At 37.7% G+C, this 24711-nt stretch overlaps 1 protein-coding gene and 1 pseudogene across 1 annotated transcript; one reads left to right on the plus strand and one right to left on the minus strand.

The window, feature by feature from the left end:
* Positions 1 to 136: 136 nt before the first annotated feature.
* LOC146698128 (carboxypeptidase Q-like) lies at positions 137 to 24705 on the minus strand. The gene is made up of 11 exons (XM_085473128.1): positions 24573 to 24705; positions 22538 to 22685; positions 22073 to 22285; positions 21858 to 21974; positions 21578 to 21785; positions 21259 to 21466; positions 15860 to 15971; positions 15081 to 15172; positions 14492 to 14587; positions 14060 to 14165; positions 137 to 1099 (listed from the first exon to the last, which is right to left on the minus strand). Exons 2-11 carry the CDS (start codon positions 22683 to 22685, stop codon positions 939 to 941), a joined length of 1461 nt encoding a protein of 486 aa, XP_085329254.1. The 5' UTR covers positions 24573 to 24705; the 3' UTR covers positions 137 to 938.
* Positions 2304 to 8246, plus strand: LOC146698129 (uncharacterized; annotated as a pseudogene).
* Positions 24706 to 24711: the final 6 nt, after the last annotated feature.

Here is a 24711-nt window from a genome sequence, read left to right on the forward strand (position 1 = left end):
GGGGGAAATACAAAGACTCTGAAAATACTTAGAAAAATTAACCACAAATGATTTTTTTTCTTAAAGTGAAAACCATTACAGCTTTTAAAGGTTCCTTAAAGAAGACTAGAAACAGAGAAAGACGTGGACTCAGGAGTTCCCCAACTTTGTAGTCCATTTCTTTAATTTCACACACCTTAAACAAACCTCCTATTGCACATAACATTACAGTACTCAGATCTATATTTTATCCCTCCTTGTCTACAATAACCCTAAATTTAAAAACATATTCATTAAAAAAATAATTTCTCCTCATTCATAACATAATATACTCTTCTGTGTTAAAAATCATTATGTAAAAGCATCTCTTTGATACGAAGGAGTATTAGGGCCACATTAAGAAAAACATGTATAGATCATTTTGAGAATAAAGTTAAAATTTCGAGTCGAAAAACTTTTTCATGGAAAAAAAAGTCATAATGTGAATATTACAGTTGTTTCAAGACAAACTGCCATGGTTGCTCTACCCTCTGCTTCAGATTCAGTTTTAGTAACAATAAAGGAAACAGCACACAAACACAGTGTGGTTGATAAGTATAAAGATGGTGCAGAAAGCTGCATGTGGTCAGATGGAAAAAACACAAACTCGGAGGAGTGCATTTGTGCAAAATGAAATAGCTGTTAAGCTTTTATCGATGGTTATACTGTCGTGCAAAAAAGAGGATGTATGTTGTATCACAAGACGGCTGATCAGTTTGTGTCACTAACTAATCTACACAAGGCATTTTGTAGATGGTATAGCAAAGGTGGCAGTTTGTCTTGAAACAAAAAGAAAGAAATCATTTTGAACAGAATGTCAGTTTTTCATCTGAATGGACTTTGGATCAAGTCTTTTTTAGAAATATAATTTAACAAGAGTTTTGCTTTATGTAAAGATGTACAGTTCACAGCAGGTCGTGCTATCTGGGCAGCATTTCCTGCAGGTCTGCCACGACATAAGCAACCACGGCCCACAATGCCGAGCAGAGGTCCATGTCTCGAGGGTCCTGGACGCTCATGGTGTCGCCTTCACTGTGGTGGAACCAAAAGTAACGGCTGTCTGCCACGTGGAGGCTGGCACCTGGATGACACAGGGACAGAATGATGCACAAAGAGCGTCACAAAACATGCTGGAAAATCTGAAACTTCAGCTCTGGAAACAGTTCTGGACTCAGAGTTTCGCAGCTGTAAAGAAGCATCGTCATTGTGTCTGGTTTATTCCTTTAGAATATTTCTCTTTATGACTGGTCACAGCTGTAATTTGTAATTTGTGTCCTTGTAATTTGAAACTAACGAAAACCACCAAAGGAAAATAATCTGCTCTGAGCCTCAGTTTACATTCTAATTTTATATCGACTTCTTGTCTAAGCTATTAAAAATGCTTTGCTTATGTTTATGTATTAGAAAATGTTGTATTTACTGTGTACTCAAGGCTTTAATTTAGTTTGTGACCTAGAAATCATATTAAACCTATATTTAGTAAGTGACATTCAGTTAACAAAGGATTTTCTGAGCTAATAGCTGAAAACTGGGCATGTTTCGACATGTTTTACAAGCGTTTACAAAAGAAGATGTGGCAGGCCTAAAAAGAAAAAAGAAAAAACTATCAGCAGATGTAGAAGCCTCATCAGAAATAGTCTCAGTGGAAGAATGGCTGTCAAGAAGCCATTTCTAAGGAAGAGAAACAGGGAGAAAAGGCTGACGTATGCTAAATTACACAAGTACTGTGATATTTAGTTTACACAAGAACTGGATGAGAACAGAGGAACAGGCTCTGATGGAGTGATGAATTCAAATTTTAAAGTTTTGTTCAAATCATCATCAATTTGAGGTCAGCAGAGACATACAACAGTGAGTGTTTACAGCAAAACACGGTGGAGTCTCTCATGGTTTGGGACTGAATTTCAGCCAGTGGTGTTGGAGATCTTATCATAATTGATGGAATTATGAATGTAGAAAAGTGCAATCACTATGCAATACCATTGGCCTCCCCAGACCTCAACAATATTGAAGCAGCGTGGGATCATCTTGACAGAGATGATGGGAGAACTGACAAAAAGGCAGTCAACATCCAAAGAAGAGCTTTGAATGTTCTTTAAGAACCATGGAGAACTATTCCTGAAGACTTCTGAAGAGTTCGGGTTGTCAAACCAAATATATATTTAAACTTGTTAGAATTTTGCAAACTCTGTTTTTGCCTTATATAGTATATTTCCGTGTATGTTTGTGCTTGCCTCATCAAATCACTGCATTAATTTCCCATTTTCCAAGCAAAATATAAAGAAATGAGGGGTAAGTTAGTAGTGTACATTAGTATTGTTAATGTTGTATTGTATATGAGTCTGTATGTAATGCGAGAGTTACTTTATCAGCTAAAAACACACGTATAGGTTTAACAGATTTGTTGTAACAAAAAGTTCTGTTATGGTGACTATTTGCTGTTCTTCTTTATAGGGTGTAGTAATTGTTATTCTGCTTTTTATACACTTGTATTCATTGAAGGAACCGCAGACTACTATTTTCTAAAACCATTTAAAGGCCAAGATGACCCTGCTTGTACTTGAGTTATTCTTTATAATGTTAAAGTCTTAAAATCTCCACCCATTCCCTAAATAAATCTTTTAGCTTCCATCCAGATTATTAAAAAAAATTCCCACTGCTAGTAATGCTGACCAGTCACTCACAGACACGTGAGTTCCCTTTAGAACAGTGTGGCCCCACATTTATCCAAAATTAGCAGAAAGTTCTGCTTAAACATCACTTCAAGGTTAAAATGTAGGATATAATGGAAAAAATATAATCCTGTGTCACATTGGTGACCTGTCCAGGGTGCACCCTGCCTCTCCCCCTATGGTAGCTGGGATAGGCTCCAGCCATTTCTGCGATTCTGATAAGGATAACAGGACAATAATTGATTGATGAATAGAAAAATATACATTTATATGGGAAAGTTTAGGAATGCTAAGCAAACTGTAACATACCTGAAACTCGATGAATACAAAGTGTGAAATGCATACAAACTGAAATAAGATGTGAAAGGTCAGAGAATGTAACACATATCCTAATAAACAACTCAACTGTTTTGTTTTTTTAATGTATTGATTTTTTTAATCAATTTCATCAAACTATAATAAACTGCAGTAAACAGAACCTGCACTATATAATACGGTACTGTAGATGGCAGTGTAAAAAACAGAAATCTGCCCAGAAACAAACAGAAGAACCCAGGAGCAGTTTGGTTTTGGTTAGCGGTGTCAGTCACGTCGAGGAGGTGTTATTTTCTTCAATGCAAACGTAAACTCCCATTGTATACACTGCCACAGGAAGACGAAGTGAAGGAGCAGTGGTTAAATTCATTTTCACTACTATTCCTCAGCAGTACAACCCCAACCGCGTATAGTGCTCATTCATTTTACCGAGAGCTGCTTCCTGAAGCGGTTCAATGCTGGATTTTCGCAGTGGTTAGTCCTGAAAGACGAGTCAGTTCCCACTTTGCTGGGAAAATCTGGAGAGTCATGAGTGAGTGTGCTCTGTTATATTTTTACTGCTGTTACAGTGCAGAGCTGCTTGTGTAGCAGCAGTAGAGCACTGTAAAATAATATAAACCTACAAATAAGCCCTTTTAAAAATGTGTATTGCTTTAATTTAACCATCCGCTCAATCTACCAAATTGAAAGAAGAACCCAATATAAGGCAATAATCCTGCAGGCATTTCCTACTAACACTTATTATAATGTTCACCCAACTCTGATGCTTGATGATGGTTGATGGTTTCAACATTGAATAACTGGAGTCGATATGCAGTGCAGATATCCATCGGTCACTTCTTCCCAATCAAAAAGAACATCTCATTTAACCCTAACACGTGATAAATGACTCATGGCCCTCAAAAAACAGCAGGTGAACGGAAACACTGACGTCTATTTTGAAGATATAAAGCACTGGTTTTTTGTGTGTGTTCCAAATACATGGACCGGTTTCCATTGCTTCTAGTGCTTTCTTTATTTGCTACTTTAGGATCGACTGTGACCATCCTTTGCTAAATGGTAAATGGCCTGTATTTGTATAGCGCTTTACACATTCAGTCATCCACACACATATTCACACACTGGAGATGGCAAGCTACATTGTAGCCACAGCCATCCTGGGGTGCACTGACAGAAGCGAGGCTGCCGGACAACTGACCACCACCAGTAGCCAGCGGGTGAAGTGTCTTGCCCAAGGGCACAACGACTGAGCCACGATTGCCTGGAGAGGAGAAAATGCTGTCCTACATACTGAACTTAGAGGAGAGAATCAAAGCATCGATCCTATCACACTATGATCAATCAGATATCAATACCAGCGTTGGTATCAATACTGTTTGGATTGAACCACTCTCCTCTACAGACCATTCACGACAACAACCGACATAATAAACAAAGTGATGCAGATCATGTAAATGTTCATTCATTCATTCATAAATGTATTTTCCATTTCATTCCATGACCTGCTGATATATTTGGTTTTTAAACAACAGCCTGTTGAACGCAGAGCTGAACTCTGAACATCCCACTGCTGTAATAAAACCTACTTGTTCAGTTGTTGCCTTGCATGAAAAACAGATGTATATAAGCTCTCTAAATATTATGAGATATATTAACTGATCAAAGCGTGTTTAAGGTTCTCTATAATTAGTTTGCGTTTGCAATTGCTGTTAGGATTATCATAAATCAATGTATACTTCAGGTGAGCTGGGATAAGTGATGGATGGATATGTGTGTTTCTCTTTGAAAACAGTGAGGCGGTTCAGATAAATGAGAGGACGCTGAAATCAATATTCTTTTGATATAAGAAATAACTCTTTCATAGAAATTGCTGAGCATTAGGACTCAGGTGCAGAGCAAGACTCCTGCATATTTACAAACTGAAAATGTGTAAAAGTGTGCATCGCTTCTTATTTTTAATAGCGTATTGCAGCATTCACGCATTAATTTAACACACTAAGGACTAATTAGCTGCCGTTTTAGAAAATCCAACAGTTTTTTTAATGTCTAACGTACAGGCGTTAGTATTTCCAACCTTAATGTTCCCTTTTCTTTAAAATTCCAACCTTTGTACTGAAGAGAGATTTTTCACAGGCTGTTCTCATTTATATGGCCTCCATAAAACAGCAGGGTTTACACATGGCAAAGTAAGGTGTGTATTTTTTGAGTCCATCTTCTGATCATTGTAGTTACAACACAGCAGATATCTGGCATTACAATGTTAGGAGACTAGTGTATGTTCGAATTCTCAGCACACCGCTCTTCTCTTTTTTAAACTCCTTATCAGTTCTCCTACCCACCCTTTTGCCCTTGATTAAGTACAATGACGTTTTCCTTGGGGAGAAGAGGCAAAGGAGATAGGAGGTACTTTTGGAAAGCACCCTTTGACTAAGAAGCAGTTACTGGGGAAATCTATAGATATCTGCTCTCACAGTGTATTTTCAAAATGCCAGATCAGATAAGCCTGGTTCCATCCAGCCTCTAAAAATACGTGCAAATCCTAAACTTTTAATGAAACACTTTTGTTAAAACCTTTGAATTTAAGCTGAAAACCTGCACTTCAGCCACATCTCAGTGATTTGATTTAAACTCCTCTGTGGTGTCATCATTCAAGGACATGGCCCCGAATGTTTCTAGTAATGCTCAAACTATCTATTAAGTTGTCCAGCTGTAGCTCAGGAGGTAGCATGAGTCATCTAGTAGTTGGAAGGTTGGTAGTTCAATGTGTGTATGATTGAGTGAATGAAGCTTTCAGTAAAAAGTGAATTGAATGTAGAGTTAAGAGTTTATAAGCACCAATTCATTTACAGTTTATTTGTAAAAAACCTGGCAGGTGATTGGCTAACTTAACACTAAATGGAGAAAAGTTTTGGGCCACACAATCACTTAATCTCTGCATTCAAGTATTTTCAGTCCCATTGCCGCAGGTGTTTATAAAATCAAGCACCTAGCCATGCAGCCTGCCTTTGCAGACATTTGTGAGTGAATGGGTTTGCTTTAAAGAACTCATTGTATTTGAGTGTGGTGCTCTGACAGGATGACACTGCTGCAACTTCTCATGAATGAATGTATGAAATGTATTACCTCCTACCTACTCCATGCTGTTAGTAATATTGTTGCAAAGTGCAAGTGTTTAGGATCAATAACTGCAGAGTTGCAAACTCCCTCTGGCTTTAGCATCAGCACAAAAAGTGTACACTGGGCACTTCATGTTATGGTTTTCCATGTCTGAACATGTTGTGTACATTTACGTGGCCCAGTACTAACTAACCACATGATATGCAATAGGAGAACAGAAAGAGGAAAGATTAACTAACGTCTGAGGCACTTTGAAAGCAAGCAAACAGCCAGTGCAGCAAGTTTTGAAGTTATAATGTTGGCACTGAACCTTACCATCTTTGGAAGTAAAATTTGCACATAAAATGCACACTAAAAAGATTTGAAGATTGAAGTAGGTAGTAGATAAGAAAATTCTTAACAGAATTAGGTTTAAAACTATGTGAAGATCACGATCTACAGATGATTTTGCCATCTGCAGAAAAAGCAAGAGGAGGAAATGTATAAAAACTTAAAAAAAAAAACAACCCTGCTGGTATCTGAAGTGTGATGACAACTCTCACGTTATTTAAGAACTGAAATGTCTGCAAGGTGAAGCCTGACAGAGACAAATTACTATGAAATAAAAAAAGTCTTTTAACATTAGATTACAATTTTTTTGTCTATACTTGTGCGCATTATTTCATGGCACTTAATTTCAGCTTTATTCACTAGCAGCGGAGTGCTGGTATCAACATCTCTGCTAATTTATGTTACGATTCAGTAAACCTAGAAAACTGCTGAAAGCAAGTCCTGTCACAGCCACTTTCTGTGCTTCTGGGCAGTTATTTGGGCAGCTGAAGTGCTGATTAAATGAATAGGAAGATGGTGGAAAATTTAATTTTAGTGGTCACTGGGACATAAAACTGCATGTGCAGACTTCACAGGTCAAGCTTGAACTGCTTAAAATTTATTGCAATTTGGGCACAAAATAATCATTTAAGAGTCACATTCCTTACAAAGGTTATACTTCAAAAAAACATGCAACATTGCATTCCCTCAGAGAGCCAGCATGATCCATGTCTGTGGCTCTCCCAGCAGAGCACTGAACAAACTCCATGCTAATATCACAATGTGGTCAGCAGATAGCTAAACATGTTTGATTTTGCAAATCTTTTTATGCCGAAAGCCCAGTTAGACACTTTGCTGTTAGGCCACTACACTATGAGATAGATAAATAACTGCATAGTTGAAATGAATGAAAAGCATTTCAACTATGTATTCAGCCAGTAAAATGACTGGCTTATATGTGTTGCACATTGGCTGCTGTAAAGCAAATGATTGCTTTAGAAAACCATTTTTCATATAATGAAATTCTCACATGGATTCAAGTAATTGCTATGACACTTAAATTATTACTTGAGTGTCATAGCTCTGCTTTGTAATTGCTCATACTGTTATTGCTTTTTAAAGCTACTTAATGCCACAACTCGAGGTTTGACTAGTTTCAGTTCTTTATTTAGATAGATGGCTCTTGTCGGGCAGGCCCTGTTCCTAAGTCATAAAGCCACAGCAGACATTAACGGATGAGCTTAATCTCATTAAAATTAAATGCTAGAATTTTCTTTTGTTAAATAAATATTAAAAATTTGGGGCCATGAATCTTTTTTGCTTAAAAAAGAAGTTTAAGTGAAGAGCTAATACTGCCTGTGTCATTGTTTAGGGCAGTAATAGAGGCCTTTGTGGCATGCTGATCTCTGTCTGTAGCTTCCCAGACTGCTGCCCCAGAAAGAAGATCAGTCAGCACACAGCTGTCAATGAAAACCCGGCAGATTTCCCTCCGCAGTACAGGTCTGTGGCCCTTCAGATGATCAAGTCATGCAAAAAAAAAATCCTTTTTTGCTTCCACTATAATGCATATATGTGGAGGATCCTGTCAGGGTTACTTGTTCCTTGTATTTGCACTTAAGCTACACAGGCACAAGTTCCCAGCACAGATTGTTGGTGTTTGCACCGTCACCTTTCCCTTGGACAGCCCCATGGTGTTCCTACAACCAACATTAGTAAAGCGATCATCTAAGAGTCCTCGACTCAGCCTCGAGGAGGACCCTTAAAAATGCACCTTCGTCGAAGGCGGTTTGTAAAGAAGAAGAAGATTTAGCGTGATTGAGGACGGCATTTTCATAGAGGGGAGTTAATGAATAACACACCAACACTATGTACTACAAAATCAATTCTCAAGTGAAAGGCAAGAAATTGGCCCTCACTTATGAATAATGTGCACAGAAATGATCTTTTCTGTGGATAACTCTAGCATTCAGCTGCTGCGTCAAGATGTTAACAGTTGACACTTATAATGGTTTTCTACTACAAAAAGCAGTGTATGTTGTGTATATCCTACAATCACCAGAAAAGAGAAAGTATTCTTAAAGCACAGAGTGTCGTGAAGCAGGGCGTGAGCCACTCACAAACCGTTAACAATGTAAAACTCCAATTAACTGTAATTGAGGCAGCTAAATCTCTGTCTCTTCAATACATCAAAGAAGGGGTGTTTCTGCACCACATGTTTAATGAGGTTTTAAGTCGTCTTTCACACATTATTCTATGGTGTCTTTGTGACTGCAATGTTTCACTTCTACAAAACGCCTCATTTTAACGTTTACAAAACCACTAAGAGAAACTAACCAATGCCTAGTCAAAGGAGCTTGCAAAGAAAAGCGTCTGGACTTCTTTAAGTTGCTTGAAGACGTTTCACCTCTCATCCGAGAAGCTTCTTCAGTTCTAACCAATGCCTACTCTCAAAATCCTGAAAAACTGAGGTAGACTACAGCTTGGTGGAGATTGTTGTATTTACTGCTTGGCACAGTTAGTTTGAAGTACTTGGTTTCCCACTTGTAAAAAATGGTACCGTGCAGGTCTTCATGAAAACTGATTTAGCTGTTGGCTGCTCAGCTGTCAGGAGCCTTTGTCAGCATATGACAGCTCCTGTTATATAGGTTGCAATATGATGTGTAGAGGTGCTTATATTTCTTTTTTATGGAAATTATAAAAACACATACTGTTTTAATAAAAGTCAATTCTTCTCCACTTGTAAGTTTTTTTGTATTTGTGGGTATGTGTGTTACTTTTTTCCTTCTCACTTGATTTTGTAGCTGCAAAATCCTACATCGAATCCTATAAATGAATCTCAGAGTCTCTAAAGTTAACGTGACCTTACTTGTGCTCAGGTTATTCCTCTTACTTACAGCAGTCCCCTGTCTGCAAATAGGAGAACTTCAAATCTAGAGGACTCTAAGTAACCCCACTACTATTAATATTGACTAATGACATCTGATTCCCAGTATGAAAACTCTAAAGGTCAAACACCAAAAATGTTTGCACTATCCTCTCTATCATCTCCCCTGAGATTGTCACTGTTGCTCAAGTAAATGGACTACAAGGAAAAGATGAAAACTTGTGGAGGACAAAGAGCGCATGATGTGTCAGCCTCAGATAACAAACTCACTGCTGTGAACAAAAACAAGAACCAATTCTCCAGCATCGGTGGGATAGTGCCAAGAAATTAGAATGCAAGTGGTGACATCCAACATGAAAGAAATCATTTTTGAGATACGAGGTAGTGGAACATGATTAAATTAGATGGTTAAAGTTTACACCAGGGATGTCAAACATAAGACCTGGGTTCCAGAACTTGTCCGCCAAAAACTGGCCCACTGGACTGCTTTGGAAAATGTGAAGGAAGGGATCAATTTTAGACTTTTAACTGTTTTACAGCTTTTCTAATGGATAAAGACTTTCCCATTGCCATTCATACTACACGAAAGTAAGAAACAGAACAATTAAATAACAGTAAGTTCCTGTTTTTCATTATCGGCTCTCAAAAGTTCACAAAAAAGGAACTTATTCTCCTTTATCGACCAAGATTTATACAGGCCTAATGACTTATTTTTGAAGTTTGGCTTTAAAATAAAAAAAAAGTAATTCTCATCTTTCGGTAACCATTTGAATAGGTGCAGTACCTTATGCCACCGTAATAAACCAAATCTCCTTGTAAAGCTCGTCTTCTCCCCTTTCTGTAACTGTTTAAACTTTGTCTCTAGCATAAACATTAACGTGGTAAATAAAGGGTTAACAATTTTTTTTTATCATAATTACAAGAAAGTGTGTGCAATGAGCTTAAGGAACTTTTTTTGTAATTATGCATTTAAAAGTTTCGTGCTAACAGATTTTTATCATTTCGTACAGCAGCATTTCTTTGTCATATAGACAAAATTGAGAGGTTAAGAGGCTGCAATCAGACTCCTTTTTCTTATATTAAAATATATGAGACATTCAAAGTGTAGTTAAACTTCTTTACACTGACAGAATGGGTAGTTTCTCTTAAGGTCAAAGTCGACTATACCATGTAAAATGTGGCATCCATGGTCTTCAGATTTCCATTTAGTATTTTGTTTTCTTTTCACGCAATATATAAATTTTTTTTATTTAAATGTAATTCAGAGTATTTTGTGGTTTGCGATGTCTTATAAAACTGTAAATAATGACTACAAGGCAATAAAAAATATTACTACTATTAGTGGTAAAACTGTTTCTAAACTACAAATTCAGTTGTGAAAAGACTGATAAATTGCTTGTGCCCAAAATGTATTTATACTGTTAATATATGAGTCAGTGTCTTTCTATATGTTACAATCCATCTTCAACAAACAGTAACACATGTGTAGAAGAAAAGAGCAGAAAATAGTTCGACAAATTTCTAAAGTAACAAGAAGACAGAAACGGACTTCGATATTAGGTAAAACCTTTTCAAGGGTTCATTGTTTTTTCATAACATGCAACACAGAATAGCCAATTCAAAAATGTAAGTAAACCAGCTTGAGATGATTTGAGTTTTTAGGCATGTGTGTTATCCTACTGGAAGATGGGTACACTATAGTCATGAAGGGATGAACATGGTCAGCAACAATACTCAGGTAGGCTGTGGTATTTAGACGATGCTAGGTGGCCCAAAGTCTGCCAAGAAAATATCTCCCAGACCATTACACCAGCAGCAGCTTGAACTGTTGACACAAGGCAGATTGGATCCATGCTTTCATGTTTACCCCAAATTTTGATCTTAATATCGTAGCAAAAATCAAGAATCAACAATGAAAGTTTCCAATTTTGGTGAACCTGTGTGAACTGGAACCTGTGTGCTTATTGTACGGTGTGGTCTTTTGCTGCTGAGGCCCATCTGCTTCAAGCTTCAATGTGCTGTGAGTTCAGAGATCAGAGCCATCAGATCAGCAGTTTCTGAAATAGCCTGTCTACCATCCACAACCATGCCCCAATTGAAGTCACCTTCTTTCCTCATTCTAATGCTCAGTTTGTACTTCAGCAGGTTGTCTTGATCATGTCTACGTGCCTAAATGCACTCCCATGCGACTGGCTGATTAGATTTTTGTACTCGCAGTTAGAGATTTAAACTGAGATACAGTTAAAACCATTAAAATATATATTCAACTTGTCGTTTCAAAAAGGAGTTTTTCCACAAAAAATGAAAGTTGCTAAAGTTATTCCCATTTACAAAACCGGTGAAAGACATCATTTTACAAACTATAGACCAGTGTCAATACTCTCCCAGTTCTCTAAGATACTGGAAAAACTCTTCATAAAAAGATTTGACAGTTTTGTGGAAAAATATGAATTAATGACAGATAGTCAGTATGGGTTCAGAAACAACAGATCAACAGCTTTGGCACTGATAGATTTAATGGAAAAGATAACGGAATGTATGGATAATAAGAGGTATGTGCTCGGAGTTTTCTTAGATCTAAAGAAGGCGTTTGATACTGTTAATCATGAAATTCTATTAAAAAAACTGGAAAAGTACGGGTTTAGGGGAGTGGTTTTGGAATGGTTAAAAAGCTATGTAGGGAATAGGCAACAATATGTACAAATAAATGAATATAAATCTAATTTGATGGATATAGCTTGTGGAGTACCTCAAGGTTCAGTACTGGGTCCAAAAATGTTTATTATGTACTTAAATGATATCTGCAGAGTATCGGAGATTTTAAAGTTTGTAATATTTGCAGATGACACAAATATACTGTGTGCAGGTGGGGAATTGCCACAGGTTTTGGAAATGATCACACAGGAATTAATGATATTAAAGAAGTGGTTTGATATAAATAAATTATCATTGAATCTCGATAAAACCAAATTTATGTTGTTTGGAAACCAAAAGAAAAACATCGAAGTAGAAATATGTGTTGACAATGTATATTTAGAAAGAGTAAATGAAATAAAATTTCTTGGGGTGATCATTGACCACAAGCTCTGTTGGAAGCCACACATTACTTATGTTCGGGGGAAATTGGCACGGGGCATTGCTGGGAAAAGCAAAGCATATGTTGGATCAGAAAGCACTGCACATTTTATACTGTGCTTTACTACTGCCATATATGAGCTACTGTGTAGAGGTCTGGGGAAACACATACAAAAGTAACACACAAACAATAACTATAATACAGAAAAGGGCCATTAGATTAATAAATAATGTAGGGTACAGGGACCATACAAATGCACTCTTTGTCAAAATGCAAGCTATTAAATTCCAAGACTTGGTGAAGCTTAAAACAGCGCAAATAATGTATAAAGTCAGAAATAAATTGCTTCCCAAAGAAATCTGTAAATTGTTCATAGAAAGAGAAGGTGGGTATAACTTAAGAGGGAAATGGAATTTAAAAATACAAAGTGCTAGAACAACTTTAAGAACTATGTCAATCTCAATTGCAGGAGTTAAATTATGGAACAGTCTAACAGAAAAAATAAAAGACAGTCAAAACATAAAACAGTTTAAAGTAAAATATAAAAACCTAATTTTAAATAAGTATAAGAATGAAGAAAACGGGGTTAACCCAGGATGGTAATGTTGCTGGTAATGGTGTTGCGGTTCTTTTTTGGTTGTTTTTTTGTTTTTTTGTTTTGTTTTGGTTTGTTGTTTTTCCATAACTTGTGTATCTGCAAATATACACATTCTGTATTTTTCATATGAAAGAAACTATACTGTGGTGGGGCTTGCTAATTTCTTGTTTTTGATTTATGTATGTTATGTTTTGTTTTACTTCATATGTTTATATGTTTCATATGTTGTTTGTTTAATTTAAGACAAAAAAAATTAAATGAATGAGAGGTAAAACTTGAGGGGGTAGGGACAAATAAGTAAATACTTCAGCCTACTCCTTTTCAAACAAATAATGGAATGATATTTTGTAATGATTGTGAAGGCACATGTTTGAAATGTTTGAAATAAAAATGAACTGAACTGAACTGAACTGAACAGTTGAAAAGGAAGTAGAAGAGGTCTGTATGTTTTTTTAAAAATATAAAACTAAACAATTTCATACAATTGATTTGATTAATCTATATTTATTACACTTTATTTCAACTCTCTACTGTATTAGCAGTAACAGGACTGTTACAACTTTAACTTTAATATCCATAATTTAGACGTCTTGAAGTGTTGCTTCATAGCTTTAAGTCATTCTAGTTACAATACACAACTGGCTTTAAGGAAGTGGAGCCAGATTGTATTAACTAGAATCTGTTCATAGACCATCGGTGAGGATGTGATTCCTTGTGCTCAGCACTTTCCACCGAAGAGAGATCATTAAAATTCCCACCACTAAAAGTAGGATGTGTTACTTCCTTTTTAACTTTGTGCTCATTAGTGATGTGGCTTTCCCCAGCCTATCCCAGCTGTCATGGGGTTAACACTCAGAGACAGACAGCTATTCATGCTGGCATTTACAACTATGACCAATTTTGAACAATCAATTAAAAAAACACGCATGCTAGGTTAATTGGAAGGAAGATGGAGAGAACCCATGGAGGCATAGAGAGAAAATGCAAACTCCAATGTCCCTACTGTCCCCTTTAAAATAAACCTTTAGTTATACCATTTAGTTGCAGACAGGCATATTGATTAGACTGACCTGGAACTCCTGCCTGCATCCATGGTGAGATGTCTGTCCCTTCACCGTGGGCCTCGAGTTTGGTTGTATTAATGGGAGCCAAAAGTTTGACCACTTCTTCCATCACCTGTCGAGATGGAAAAAGACACAGGAAATTATCTTTATATAACTATTATGACAATATTATGATTGTAATTTCTAGATTTGAGCACTACTGGAACATTCAGTGACAACGTACAGATGCTTTGGTTCCACATTAACATGATAGATGCTGTGGTTCCTACTACTTCCTTTTTACATGTAAATATATGGAACCTTTACAGACTTTAATGAAAAAACAAGTACATTTACTGGACAAGATGCTATTTTCATGTCAGTTTGCAAAATCTGTGTGCGGCAGAATTCACAATCTAATACCACTATTTTTTTTAAATAGTTGGGTTTTAATATCACCTTTTGTGCTGCATCACTGCCTGTAAATTGCAGGCCAATGGGGGTGAACGTCCCCAAGTCGGACTCCATGACAAGGTCAAAGTTGGACATGTTTACCTGTGTGCAGAGAGGACGCAAAAAGGGGGAACATGTCATGATCAGAGATAAAAGGTGAAAGAAAGCAAACCGAACCAAAGTACTCGCAAACAAAGCATACACACTCAGCCAGCCACTATAAGTACCTTGAGCAGCTGCCTTAACTAATTTAGGCAATTTAAAACGTAATTATACATCAAATGTAAGAACTGGACCAGTCCCACGGGCAGTTATGGTACACTGGTGTTTCTGGTTTTTAAAACGCAGTATATTACAGGTCAGGGTCTGGTGTGCAGCAAGAACTCCAAAGAAGGAAATTGTAAGACTCCAGATTCTTATTTAGATCCTTTGCACAGGAAAAACATGGGAGCTAGCCAAGTCCCTTCAGTGTGGTGGAAGTGCCTTTTTAAACTGCCTTTTCACAGTTGTGACCCTTCCTGCTTTTTGGGCAGCTGGAATAACATTGGCTCAGTGCTTGTTTTCTACTGATTGGCACGGTAACAGCAGACAGTACCTTGTGTAGATTAAAGTATTGCTGTGCTCCGACTCCGCCCTGCTCCTCGGCTGTCCACAGCACTGTTCGCAAAGTTCTCCTTGGACGCAGACCTACAAAGAGATGAAGACACATACACAGTATAGAAAGAGGAGGATAACGGCTCCAAATATTAATAATGACATTTTTCTTTTCTTTTTTTTTTTGTTGAATAAAAGGTCTTTGTAGTCTTTGTTTGATGACCCAGTCCTTGTCCAAGGCTCATTCAAGTAAATTGTCCACAAAAATACTGAACTTTATATGCAGGTCTGCCTCCTGTTGTAGTTGTGTGTATTTTGTTCCTCTGCAAACACTGGGGTGAAATTACTGTTTACAGTCAGAGGATTTGTTTTTCATTTTGTCCCTGTGTTTAGAACTGGAAACTTTAGCTCCACTTAATGATCTTTTTTTTTAAATTGGTCTCAGTATCGCCACTGCTGGTTATTCTGCTTTCTGTGTCGGCACATACTGATTGTTTCCTCTCTTTTTAATGAACACATTCACTTATTCTAATAGAATTATTAGATTTCATAGTAATTTTGTGACTCAAATAAATAAAAATAAACAGAGGATGCTCTGCTAATCCAGCGTAAAATGTTTTAGATTAATAACATGAATAGGTACGTTTTCCATCTCCTTTTTCTGATTAACATTTAAGCAAAACTAATAAACTTGAGCTTTTATTGCATTCTACAATATGCACATGTTATCATTGCTGAAGTTTATCTGTGATTTACTTTAAGTATTTCTCTGTATATTACCAAGGTCTTTGATGAGTGACAGGGCCTCCCAGGAAATCATGGCTCCGCCTCCGTCATCCATGGCACCCTGGCCCACATCCCAGCTGTCCAAATGTCCGCTCAGTAAGACAACCTAGAGAGATTGTACAGATAAAGAGAAAATGTGTAAACAAGAAACAGAGGAGCAAATCTGAGGAAACAGATAGGCAGACAGTGCTGCCCATATCCTGTTGACTTTTTATTAATGTCGACACAAATAGTTAAAAGTCCAGTTAATTTGATTCTTTTTTTAACAATAAAAAGGTTTGTATCAGCAGGAAAAGTGAGATTCGTTTAAAAAAAAAAAAAAAAAAAGAAAAAGATGAGAGCACACGGGTCAGTGTATCTGTACTCACAGGAATTTCCAAGATTCCTGTCAGTGGGATGTAGATGAGCCGTTGTTCAAGGTTGCAAAACATTTTCTGACCTGATCTAGCCCTGTCCGTGCAATGACCCAGAGTCTGCACATTCCCGTAAAAACCAATGTGTTTTTTTTTCACAGTGTTTGCTTTCTTATGTAACTGAAATGGTAATATATGCCAATGTGTTGGTTAGTCGCCCATTTGATTCCAGACTGAGATGTCTAAACAATAACATTGGAATGTGATTATTTCCAGATACAGATGTTTCTCACAGAATGCTTTGCAGTAATTAATTTTTTTTCTCCGAAGTAAGTTTAAACTGGGGAGTCTAAATTATAGTATCTACTTAGCAAAGGAAAAGTGTAAGGAGTTTACCTTTATTAATACTGGTAACATCACTATTTGTGAATGATGCATAAATAGTGAGAAGTTCCACCCTCTTTTAATTCATACGTTTTCATGTAGAAAAGATTCAGACTAGATGAAACAGCAGTGTGTGAAAAATTAAGTTCACCTTTACTGCTTCCAAGAGTTTAAGTAGCAGCCAGCTGCTGCTAATCAAATGCACTTGATTAATTTCTCATCAGCAAGTGTGAGCACAGGTATAAAACAATGTTACAAAGTAAAGATATCAGCAATGTCTGAGAGAAGAAACCACTGCTGTCTATCAATCTGGGAAGGGCTATGAGGCCATTTCCCAGAAACAGTGTACAGTGAGAAATACTATGCATATTTATCCCAGCAAATTCATCCCAAGGTCAGACCATGCAGTGCTCAAAATAAGAAGAAGATTAAACAAGTATGACTAGTTTTTGGAAGAGGTTCCAGGAGGGGTTAAATTCCTCCATATGTGAAAGACTGATAAAGTCATACATGAAATATTTAATTCAATTCAATTCAATTTTATTTATACAGCGCCAATCCACAACAACAGTCACCTCGAGGCACTTTATATTGCTAGGTAACAATAACACACAGAGAAAAACCCAACAATAAAAATGACCTCTTGTGAGCAGGCACTTTGGCAACAGTGGGAAGGAAAAACTCCCTTTTAACAGGAAGTAAGCAGGCAAGTAAGCAGAACCAGGCTCAGGGCCGGCCATCTGCAGCGACCAGTTGGGGAGAGAAGGAAGACAGGATAAAAGACATGCTGTGGAAGAGAGCCAGAGATTAATAGCAGTGCAATCAATGCAGAGAGGTCTATTCACACATAGTGAGTGAGAAAGGTGATTGAAGAAGTAGTACTGGGAATCCCCCAGCTGCCTACACCTATTGCAGCATAACTAAGGGAGCATTCAGGGTCACCTGATCCAGCCAACTATATGCTATATGCTTTAGCAAAAAGGAAAGTTTTAAGCCTGATCTTAAAAGTAGACATAGTGTCTTTTTCCCGAATCCAAATTGTAAGCTGGTTCCACAGAAGAGGGGCCTGAAAGCTCAAGGCTCTGCCTCCCATTCTACGTTTAAATACTCTAGGAACAACAAGTCCAGAGTCCCCCAGTCCAAGAGAGAAGAGCTCTAATGGGGTGATATGGTGATACTATAAGGTCATTGGGACTGGTTATTCAAGACAAGGATTTTGAATTCAATTCTGGATTTAACAGGAGGCCAGATATATTTACTGTTTCACACAAACTCCTCATTTATGGGAGCACTGTCATCCTAGAAGGGGATCACTCCCATCAAGTGACTCACTACAACAGTGATGCTCCCATCCAAGGAGGCAAGTGGGCCCATTCCATTACAGCATAATATTCCCACGCTGTAGTTCTCAAGTATTTGCAAATACATTACATTAGTAAAGAGGCCAGTCCAGCAGCGAGCCTGGTTTCACATTAACAGAATCATATACAGCCAGTTCATCCCAGGTTACAAACTGCATGAGGGATTTTGCAGTCAAGTCGTCTCTGCATTTAAACCATTCTTATAAACACACAGATTTGGGTCACCAATAGCACTGAAACATCAGGACATTTGTATATAAAATGAAACCTCAAAATGTGGATTTATTTTTCTATTGTACTGTAATTTTTACATTGGTTACACTCAGAAAAATAATCCTGCTCCTGTTAACTTGATATTATATTTATATACACTCAGCCACTTGGTTAGTTTTGCTATGACTCTGTTTAAAGCCTGATTGTACATTGTGGCCATAGCAGAGACCGCATAATGTGCTTTGGTTAAAAGTGTAAATTATAAGAGACCACAAATGTATTTTTTTTAATGATTCATTGTGGTGTATGTAATATCCAAGCATGTTTTCCCCAACAAAGAGAGGCTAACATTTACAGTCAGTTCAGAAATCATTCATACCACATTTAATATTTGAAAGCTTAAAACTTTTTTAAAACTTCAAACTAAAAAGAAGGAAGAAGAAAGATGTAGAAGTTGGAGTGGGTGGAAAAATTCTGTGACAAACTTAACTGTGGGAATGACTCATTCAGCCCCAAATGTACATCTTCTAATGAACACACACACACAAATGCACATACACAATACGTCAGCCACGATAACTGCTACTGCAAGAGCACAAAGTCACAGGGCCAGAGATGATGTCAGCCATGTCATGTGTTTCATTTCCCTTTCTATAATAAAGCTCCAAATGCTGGTTCCTATATCAGAATAGTAAAAGCTTACATCAGCGCTCTGGTTCAAGAGTCCTGACGGATTTTATCTTGGACTTTGCATTTAGGATGTGAACTTTTCAAACTGTTAAAGGGGGGGGGAGGCTTGCATTTGTGAGGGAGTCAAAGTTTACACAGATATAGTTCATATATCCCACATTAGTGGGAAATTTTCAAGAACAAACATTGTATACCATCATATACCTTCATCTGCCAATAAAGCAAATACCACATTTAATATGGCACACACACTTCCTTAACAACAACAGTAACATCCGCATACCAGGCAACCTCTACAAATATACAGTATACACCAGGGTTATCAGATGCCACTATGGAAATTTCACACAGAGCGTGATAAACTGAGATGCAAAATTCAGTGTAGTCAAATTGAACAAGACACCCCCCCATTTCCCTGCATGTTTGTTCCACACACCTTTCATCACTTGTCTTTGCAAATAACTGCTACTATAATTTACATACCCGCTCAGCTATTTAGGACATGTTGGTTTAACCCATCATGAGCTGCCTTGTGTGAATGTACAAACTCCAAACAGTTACTTCCAGTACGCCAAGATAAATCTGTCCCTTTCGTTTTAACTGCAAACTGTTATGTTCTCTGACCTTTTGGCCTCTTGGTGAAAGAGAGCTGCTCTCTCCCTATCCAGTTCCAGGTCTCCCACACAGCATTTTGCTCATTTAAGTAACTGCCTATACGGCTCCAGCAGCCAGCGCTCCTCACTGTTTGGCCACTGGGCTCTAAGATGTGTGGTTGCTGGAGCTGTGCTGTTCAGTGTAACCTAAAGTGATCTTTGGAGTTGAACTGTGGCAAGCCTGTGGGACCTGTCATGCTCTGTTGCTCTGTGTTTAAGGAAACCAATCTGTATGTTAGTGGAAGTTTGGTAAGGGTTTGCTGTCATTTTATGTACACAACTGTTCTCCTGTTTTGTGGCCAGCCAGAGCACTTGGGCATTGTATTTTTGTTTCAACACATAGCTCAGTGTTTCTTCTCATTCTAGTAAGAATGGGGGATTTTACTTGCTTTGGCCCTAGAACCCCTGGTGTCTATTTGCTTTCCTTTTTCTACTTAATTTAATATTGTAAGATAGTTGTAAATAAATTCTTTGTTTCCTATTCAGTAATCTTTCTTGGAGATGTATGGTTATGTTACAACTCAGCTTCTAGGTGAGGCGTTGTAACACAAACTCAAATATATTTACATACATCATGTACATGGCGCTGAGCATGCCTCTAAGCCCATTTAGCACTAAAGCCCAGAAACCTTGGGTAGTATTTCCAGGGGACTCTAAAAATATCTCCTCTAAAAACTGTATTTGCATACACTGAGGTTTCTGCAGGAGCACATAATCTATTCATCAGGTTCTACCTGTTAGATGTGTCATAAATACAAAGCACCTGCAGTGAACTGAAAAGGTATACTCTGCAGTTCAGTAGGTAGTAATTTAGTCCGCTCATAGGCTTAGAGTTAAAGCAGGCCATAGTTTGTCATCTCGTTCTGTTCTTGACAGTCTGATATTGAAAAGGTTTGCTACTTAAAACTGTGAGTTTGCGTTCCCTTTGTGAAGTAACAACCTTACATATAATCCATACTGGAATAATATGATATTTATATCGCAACCGATATGCTTCATGTAAACTGAGTAGTTGCAGTTTGCAGTTTTATGCATTATATTACCTTAAAAAATACTGTGAGTAGTAAAAAGCTTGGTTACATTTAGCTGAGTTGAACTGATCAACTATAAATTTTATTTTTTTATGGTCAAAATGTTATAATTGGCTTACGAGGCAAATGAGAAGAGAAAAGAAAATAATCACTTATACTTACCAGAATATCTCTGGTAAGAATACCTCAAGGTGCTTTGTATTGTAAGATAAAGACCCCACAATATTACAAAAACAACCCCCTATGAGCAAGCACTTGTTACAGTGGGAAGGAAAAACTCCCTTTTAACAGGAAGAAACCTTTGGCACAACCAGTGGTGGATATCTGCTGTGACGGGTTGGGGGTGGTTACTGTATTGTTTAAATAATGCAGTGTTCTCACGAAAGCCTATTTTATACTGGTTCCTGGAAAGATTAAATCACATAAGCAAACACAAAATACAGGCAGAGTTAAGGGCTGTCGGAATATCTTCAGTCAGCAAAAACAGCCCACACTATTATTTCCTTCTCCACCGAGCTAAGATAAAAGTGGAAATAACTAAGAAGGAGATTTAAAAATGGATTATTGGGACATCTGATTTCCTTGTGGTTTATGTGTAACATCCGACAAAACGGATTTACTGTAATATCAAAGTGGAAACTAGACAAATAATAGATGAGATAAATTTGTCAAACATGCATATCTATGTTATGAGTGAGTGAAAGCTACCTGCTCAGGGTGTTGCCAGCCTTTTATCTCAGCCACCGTGTTGAAAGAGTCAGCATCAGGAAGGGTCTTGGCTCCCATGGTGAGTTTAACCACAATTTTCTGACCTCTTTGTGCCATACGCCACATCAGCTCAGTATCCTCCACAGTGATGCAGGCTGTGGGGATGCGCTTCACTCCATCTTGGTAGTCCTGCCAGCCTGTGTGGGGACTACACAGGTAGTGATAAAGACAGAGATGTATGTAATATACCAGTGATAAAGTGACACTACAACATTTCTAGACAGTCAGATAGCTGGACACTTGGAGAAGATAGATATACCTGTTAATAGAGAATGGAGTGACTGATCGAATGAGTGTAGCCACAGCTCCTACTTTGGCTGCCTCAGAGGCACCATAAGCACGGTATGCCACTGTCTCTCCATAGCTAACATATGGCTGGTTAAAAACCACAATCCTTCCTGCGGCCTCACTGGCTCGACGCTTCAGTTCCTCAAAAGACTGAACTACCAACACCTCTGCCTCAATACCTACAGGAATAACAATCAATCAGTGAGCAGTAAAGGAGAAACAGATGAAATGAAAGCTGTTTTGGTCTTTACCTTCAGGGGGTGTTCCTACGCTGCTACCCAATCCCAGTATAGCCAGAGTCTTGGCTCGAGGAGCAGTCATCTCTGCACTCTCCTTCCCCCGTACCCAGTGTGGGATTTTTACTGGCTCTAGATAAGACAATTAAACTATGTTTATATTCACCAGAAATCAGCTAGAGTTCCCGTACGTTCTGAAACACATGTTGGATAAAAACTGTAAAACTTACCCAGGTGTACATCCAACCCATCCTGCACCATGGCATTGTACATGTATTTAATAGCCATCTCCAAGTTGTTTGAGCCACTGACGCGGTTTCCTATAGTGTCAGTAAAGTCTGCGAGCCGTCTGTAAGAGCGGTTCTGGGCAGCACCGAACACAGCCAGGTCAATGATCTGTTTGGCCACATCAGCATAGCCTGCTACCTCAGCTGCAACCCCAGCTGGGATCATGCAGAGACACACAACAAGAACATATCAAAACACTGTAAAGGCTTGCAAAGACTGTTCCCGTTCCACCAGTTAGTTCAGGTACACTGTTGTCATTGTAACTCAGTACATAAATCCCAACATTAAACTGATCAAAGGATCCAAAGTAACTGGAAAAAAATGCATGGGTACAGAAGGCATTTATTAGCATTAATTATAAACTGGTTGTTTTAATAAAGGCCTTACTCTCTCAGAGTTTGGGTTACCTCTCTTTGCAGTATCATTGGATAAGACTCTGACAGCAGATCCTGAATTTATAGTTTGTGCAGAGTGGGGATGACCATCACAGAAAGAGGATAGGTTGAGAAACACATTGAGGGAGAGGAGGATACATAGTGTCCCCTTCCAAGTCATCTGTGAAAAGAAAATATCAGTGTGTTGTTGTCAGTTGATGTTAAATTGCTACTAAATCCTCCTTAAACCGCACACACACTGCAAGTATCCTCTCATCTTAGTACGAACTAAAAAGCAAACATGCATCACCCCTGCTAACACAGTTAATCTAGCAGATATGATTCAAACAGGCAATTCACAAAGACACTTACTTTGCACTACAGCAGGTATTTTCTATTTTTGATATGCGAGTGTGTATATGTAAATGTATAGGCATGTGTTTGAATATGTATATGCAGTTGTGGTATAAAAAGCAGGCATAAATTAATCGTAGTTTTGGGCTTTTAATTATTTTTTTCAACTGTGTTTTTTTCATAGTGCAATGATTGCACAAGAATTTGGTTGAATTTATTTTGGATTTTCTCTAATCCACACAGGGTCAAAAACAAATATACAGGCTCTACAGTGTACTTTAACTTGACCGGGCCAAGGCCTATTAACTTCTCATTAATTATCATGATTGACTTCAAATTTTGCTTTCTCTTTGCAACAATAGAACCACTGAACTACCAGCATGACTGTGAAGTAAGGTTTTACATTGCCATGGACCGAGAGGGTACCAACTAAGAAAAATGCTCCAAAATCAACATCTTCAAGCTCAACTGAAATTTGCAGTTGCCCACATGGACAAGCCAAATTCCTTCTGGAGAAAAGTTTTATGGTCAGACGAGACAAAGATTGAGCTGTTTGGCAACAATGACCTAAGAACACTTTACTAGCTGTGAAGCACGATGGTTGTAGCGTCATACTCTGGGCTGTTTGCTGCCAGTGATACTGGTTAACTGCGCAAATTGGATACAACAATGGAGGACTACCTCCAAATTCTTTAACTTCACCTCAAATCAACAGCTAGACAATTGAAACTTTTGAAACAATTGCATGTTTCAACAGGACAATGATCCCAAACACATATCAAAACTGGTTTTGAAATGAATAAATTATGCTAACATTAAGCTTCTGGAATGGCCTCTCAAATCCTCTGAAAATGTTTAGACTATTCTTAAAAGCCAAGTACAATACAATACAAGGAAACCAACCAATTTAAATTAAATCTACAAATTCTGTCAACAAGAATTTCCAAATAACCAAGCCAGAAGCTTGTTCGTGATTACCAAAACGACTACCATCCGGTGACTTGCTAAGGGACATTTAACTAAACCTGTATGTATACTTTTTAGCCCATGTGGATTAGAGAAAATCAAAAATAATTTAATACTTGTGCACCCATTTCTTGTTTTTTTAACCAATTACCATGACATTCATCCCAAGATGATGTATATGTGTAAATACCTCTTTTTGGTATGTTACTGGGTTTATAAAACCAAATATATGCGGCAAATTTTAAACAAGGAATTATGATAGGAAAGGACATAAACAGGAAGTAAAGCGATAATTACAAAACAGTGGAGAAAGGGTGGTATTAAATAAGTTTGTGCTTATTCCTACTCCTTTTTTTCAATATGTTAAGCCATGTATTTTTGTATGCTTTTTGCATATATTTTTTAGATATTCGAAATTAAGCCTTAAGCAAGAAAAGCTATTATTTTACAGTACTACACTATACGTGAATGGCGTTTTATTGGAAACGTTACGCTATCCCCAGTTATAGTTTTACTTTCACTTTAGGACATTACAATTATACTTTATTTCTTAGTAAATGTAGCTGGACACCACAATTGTTAAATTATCATATTAACACAGACGGCTTCATTCTCATTTTAAAAAACAAACACGATATATAAAAAAACTGCAACACAGACGAATAGAGAAGGACAGAAACGTTACAGCGGTTTAAACATTTCACAGTAACAATGAGCGCAAAAAGCGCTTCTCCATAACAGCACAAACCCTTCGAGTCAATTCAAAGTCTTTGGTTTTGTTGACGTTGCAGGACTTCGTCCAATTTTAAGGATATGCCAAATACACAAATACCGCAACGTAAACAGTTCCGTACTCGTGATTACAACCTGCATAGCGCACTTCCGGT

The sequence above is a fragment of the Copadichromis virginalis genome, linkage group LG11 (genome assembly GCF_057382275.1).
Source record: "Copadichromis virginalis isolate Kocher_CV1m ecotype Utaka linkage group LG11, C_Virginalis_male_GT1.1, whole genome shotgun sequence".
NCBI lineage: Eukaryota > Metazoa > Chordata > Actinopteri > Cichliformes > Cichlidae > Copadichromis > Copadichromis virginalis.